General features: G+C 28.4%; 1 protein-coding gene across 1 annotated transcript in view; it reads left to right on the top strand.

Annotated features, from left to right (window-relative positions):
• Positions 1-2,405, top strand: part of LOC108578860 (zinc transporter foi-like) — a 4,904-nt gene extending 2,499 nt beyond the window's left edge. Inside the window, exons 4-11 of the mRNA XM_017942269.1 lie at positions 18-258; positions 333-502; positions 581-781; positions 903-1,032; positions 1,116-1,382; positions 1,463-1,639; positions 1,723-1,910; positions 1,984-2,405. Coding sequence (XP_017797758.1) covers positions 18-258; positions 333-502; positions 581-781; positions 903-1,032; positions 1,116-1,382; positions 1,463-1,639; positions 1,723-1,910; positions 1,984-2,130 — 1,521 coding nt within the window. The 3' untranslated portion in view covers positions 2,131-2,405. The remainder of the gene's footprint in view (positions 1-17; positions 259-332; positions 503-580; positions 782-902; positions 1,033-1,115; positions 1,383-1,462; positions 1,640-1,722; positions 1,911-1,983) is intronic.
• Positions 2,406-4,730: the final 2,325 nt, after the last annotated feature.

The following is a 4,730-nucleotide window of genomic DNA, read 5'->3' as shown; positions in this document are numbered from 1 at the left end:
TCTCCACACTATTTCAGTGCTTAAGTAGTAAAGAATTGTTAAGTACTGTTGCAAGAGATATGCCATACAATATGATTATTAATAATAATTCCACATTACCAAGTGGGCTTTTTGAACGCGTGTGTCCAGCTCTTGTTTACCAACTAGCAGGTGAATCAAGTTCAGAGAGAAATGGATGTATTCGTGTACCAGAGAATTATAAGCCAATAGCAGTTAATAAATATTTAGAGGATGATATGACACGCAATATGGTTCAAGGTATACAATTATATTAACAAACATTTCATATTTTTAATATAGTACACTTCTGAGTATTTGATTTTTCTATTTAGTGTGGGCCTATTCAACAATCAGTATTGTAATAATCAGTCTATGTGGTTTACTTGGTGTAGCTGTTATACCTTGCATGGGTAAAATTTATTACCACCAACTATTACAATTTCTAGTGGCTCTTGCTGTAGGAACATTATGTGGAGATGCTCTTATTCATCTTTTACCACATGTAAGATGTTACATTAAAAATATAATTTTTAGCAAGGAAAGTAAATTACATCCTAATATAATATTATGTTTTTCCTAGGCCATGATGCCGCATGATCACAATCACGATCATACTTATCATGATGATGATGATCATGCAGAAGCAGATCATAAAGAACAACATAACACGAATATGTGGAAAGGGTTAGTTGCAATGATGGGTCTTGCGCTATTTTTTTTTACGGAGAAAGCTCTAACGATGTTAGCGGAATGGAGAAAACTTCGACAACGCCGTAATAAAGTAACTATCACATTTAAAATAAAAAAGAAGTATTAATTTTAGTAAAAGTATATAAATTTATAGTACATATTTATATAATGTACATATTTTTTTTAAGTAAAAGAAATCTTCGCAATTTTAGCTGCCCCCGCGTGTTAGAGTAATGAGAGAAACTGATGGACCAAACAGTAATGTTGTTGGAGAGAAACTTTGCAAGCATAAATATTCATCATATCCATATTGTTATGGTGAAATTAGCTCAGATGTTCAAGGTAAAATGCAGTGACTTAATTAGAATTTTAACGAATCATTAACGAGATTTTAACCTATTATTAAATGGATGTTTATTATTCAGATATTCATCACAATCGTCAACATAATAATCACGAACGGCCTCCTGTGATTGAAGAAGAAAAGCCTTTGACGTCAAATTGTAATTCAGTTTCAAAAATAATGACGAATGATGTAGAAAAGAAGCCAGAAGACTGGAGATTAGAGGATTCAATTGTAAATACTAAGAAAAATACGGATGGTGCAGATATACCATTAAACGAATCAGAAAGTTATACAGTTATTATACGTGAACATGAAACGAAACACCATGGTCATACTCATTCACATGGTACTTTTGAATTATTTAATGCAATGTACTATTTTATTTCCGTTATTATTAATAACTATTACTGTTTAAACATTTTTTAGGTCATGTTCATTCTGCACCAGAATCTATGTCAAGTGTTGCTTGGATGGTAGTAATGGGTGATGGTTTGCATAACTTTACAGATGGTATGGCTATAGGTGCTGCTTTTTCAGCGAATTTAGCGGGTGGCTTTTCCACAGCAATAGCTGTATTTTGCCACGAATTACCTCATGAAATAGGTATATTATATGCAGTATGTGCAACTTAGTAAATCTCAAAAATTAATCAGAAATTTAATTTGAATCTTTTTTTTTTTTAATAGGAGATTTCGCAGTCTTATTAAAAGCCGGTATGAGCGCTAAACAGGCTGTTTTTTATAATCTGTTATCTTCCGTACTTTGTTTGTTCGGTATGATCTTTGGTGTATTATTAGGGAGTACTCCTGCTGTGAGTAGTTGGATGTTTGCAGCTGCTGCAGGAATGTTTATATATATAGCATTAGTAGATATGGTATGTGGTGTATCCTTTTGTTTATTAATTTAATTATATCTACAGTCGACCAGTACATTTGTTTTTGTTTCAGATTCCAGAGTTATCTTCGAGTCACTCTGTAGAACGTAGTTCTCAATGGCAATGTATTTTACAAGCACTAGGGCTATCGTGTGGCCTTGGAATAATGTTAATTATAGCGCTCTATGAGCACGACCTTAAGAATATATTCAGTGATTAAATTTACAAAGACTGAAAACTTTTTGAATGATGGTAAGCTTGCAGTACTTCCTATAAACCTATAGCTACAGTCAACATTTGAGTCAATAAAACTTTGACTGTACATTCTTACCGAAACAATATTTACTGTTACTATAATATGAACAATTTGCTTTTCCTTCACACATTTAGCATAAGATTTCTTGTTCACAGCAACATAGTCTGTTGTTAAAAACTTAAGAAGGTACTACAATTGAGAAAATGTTAAATGTCTTACAATATGAAGAGTATTCCGTGCACAAGAACAAATGAGCTAAACAACTTGAAGAAAGTTAAATAATTCAAATACAACGACAATATTTGAAGTATACTTATTAGAAATCATGTTTGAGATATTGCTTTCTTTTAAAATAATGAAAATAGTCAGAATTCAGGTTAAGATTTCAATGCATTGCAATTTACTGGATAGATTGTTATAAAGATAGATTAACTATAGTCAATTTTTACTCGGTAGTTTTTGATATTTTATAACTAAAATCACATAAATTTGTGAAAATGCCATGCAGTTCTTTTTTTTTTTTTTAAGTTCATTGATAGATCGGTAACGCTTAAGTCATAAAAAACAAATCTATGTAAAAATATGAGATATGTAATGTTGAAGTTAATACAAACAAAAATATGTACAAAAATTCTTTATTCTTTTTACTTCTGTGTTGATATTATTTTAGTTAAATGTTTTTAATAAGATACAACTAATTCTATGAAGTGCAATGCTTTCTTGATTTTATATTTAGACTACATATAGCTTAACAGTTATAAAAATTGCACATTGAGCAATTAAAATTTGTCTTGTTTCTGTGGTTATTGGTTGCCTGGCATTTCCATGACATACGTGTTTCAAAGCTATCAGTGTATCAATACCCAAGTTTAATTGTGATATATTTAATACTTGCATTCTTTATTTTGATACAGTAATTTAGGTAAATACTGCTTCAAATAAATACATTTTAATTGAATCAGTGTTACATATAATTCTATCACAGATGTATTATTGAAGTTAACAAAGTGCTCTATATGCTTTAAGATAATTTTAAGCTGAAAAATATATATATGTTAGTTGAATCATCAGGTCAAAATACAAAAATTAGTATCAAGTCAATATAAAATTATAGAAAACTAGACACCTATTGATCATAAATGCATTTTAATAAGTTTACAGAAACGTTTGCTTTTAAAACTTTGGTGCTTATTTCTTTCAAGTTGTTTTATTGTAATTATTCTGCATTTGCACAAAATCCTGAATATTATTTTACAAAGAAAGTGCATATATAAGTTTGTGTTTTAGTAACTAACAAACTACCAAATAAAATGATTACTGATAATGCCACAGCATATTCTAGTTTTGTGTAACTATAGGTACGCTTGTGCACAAAATAATTTCATCAAGTATGGACACAGATTAACAAAAGCGGTAAATCATCATTTATAATGATTGAATTGAATATATTAAAATTTTTATACTGTCACTTCCCTATACTGCCACAGTAATTACCAGTTTTACAATTGATAATTACTAGCAATTGTATGTACATATCTGCATGTCGTAAGATAATACATGATTAAAATTAAAAAGCTAAATATTTTTAGCTGCACTTACGTAAAAGAACGGAACCATTATTCGTGACCGTGCAAAAAACTGAAATGTCTTCGATTCTTTAAAATTATGTCTTAAACAAAAAATTTTCTCGACGTTATACAATTATTTCTACTCGCTACATTTGTTGTGGTCATTGCTTTAAGAAACTGGAAGATTCTTTCCGATACATTTATCGTGCACTTTTTTTATTACTTAAAGAATGTACTGTTAAAACAACCAAATTAAGGTAAAACCTCAAATACTTATTGTAAGTTACTTATAACACTTATTTTTGTTTGTATGTTAATAATTAATGCCATGATCAATAATAATGTATTTTTTTACAGAAAATGTAAAAATTGAAAAAAAGCGTTATATTCTTGTAAGCGAAATACTTTCTTAAATTACATCTTATATTAATACTGATGTATTCAAATAATGATTTGCGCTTTTTGTAAAAATTTAAATGCTACGTATAAACGTTAGTTTTTGGAAATGTGTTTACACATTATTACGTGTCCTGAAAAATTTTAGCGTTTTTTAAATAGTAAGATTATTGGTTTTATTTAAAGAAAAGTAATTTTGTTGTTTAAAACATTATTTCTAAGAATAAATTTGTTTCTAGTTGTTTAATAAACTTTTAACTATCGGTTTATTAATAATTACTCCGAGATACTGTACTTAATTCTACCCTTTTAAGTTAACTTAAAAGTGAACTGCAGTATTCATTAAATAGTAATAAATTTCATTAAAGGTTCCTTAAAGAGCTTTATTTTTTGAATAAACTTAATAAAATACTTAAAATTTAACAGATGTTCATGGATACAAAATAAGAATGGTGTATTTAATAGAAATATATAAACATACAAAGTTATTGTATGCTATACGCATATAACATCTTATGTATAGAAAATGTGAAAAACATACATCAAATAAATTTTAAATGCAAAATATTTAGAATTATATTTTTTATATATACATTATAT

This window comes from Habropoda laboriosa, unplaced genomic scaffold, assembly GCF_001263275.1.
Source record: "Habropoda laboriosa isolate 0110345459 unplaced genomic scaffold, ASM126327v1 scaffold62, whole genome shotgun sequence".
NCBI classification, from domain to species: Eukaryota; Metazoa; Arthropoda; class Insecta; order Hymenoptera; family Apidae; genus Habropoda; species Habropoda laboriosa.
Note: the sequence above shows the minus strand (reverse complement) of the source record. Positions and strands in the feature narration are given on the sequence as shown.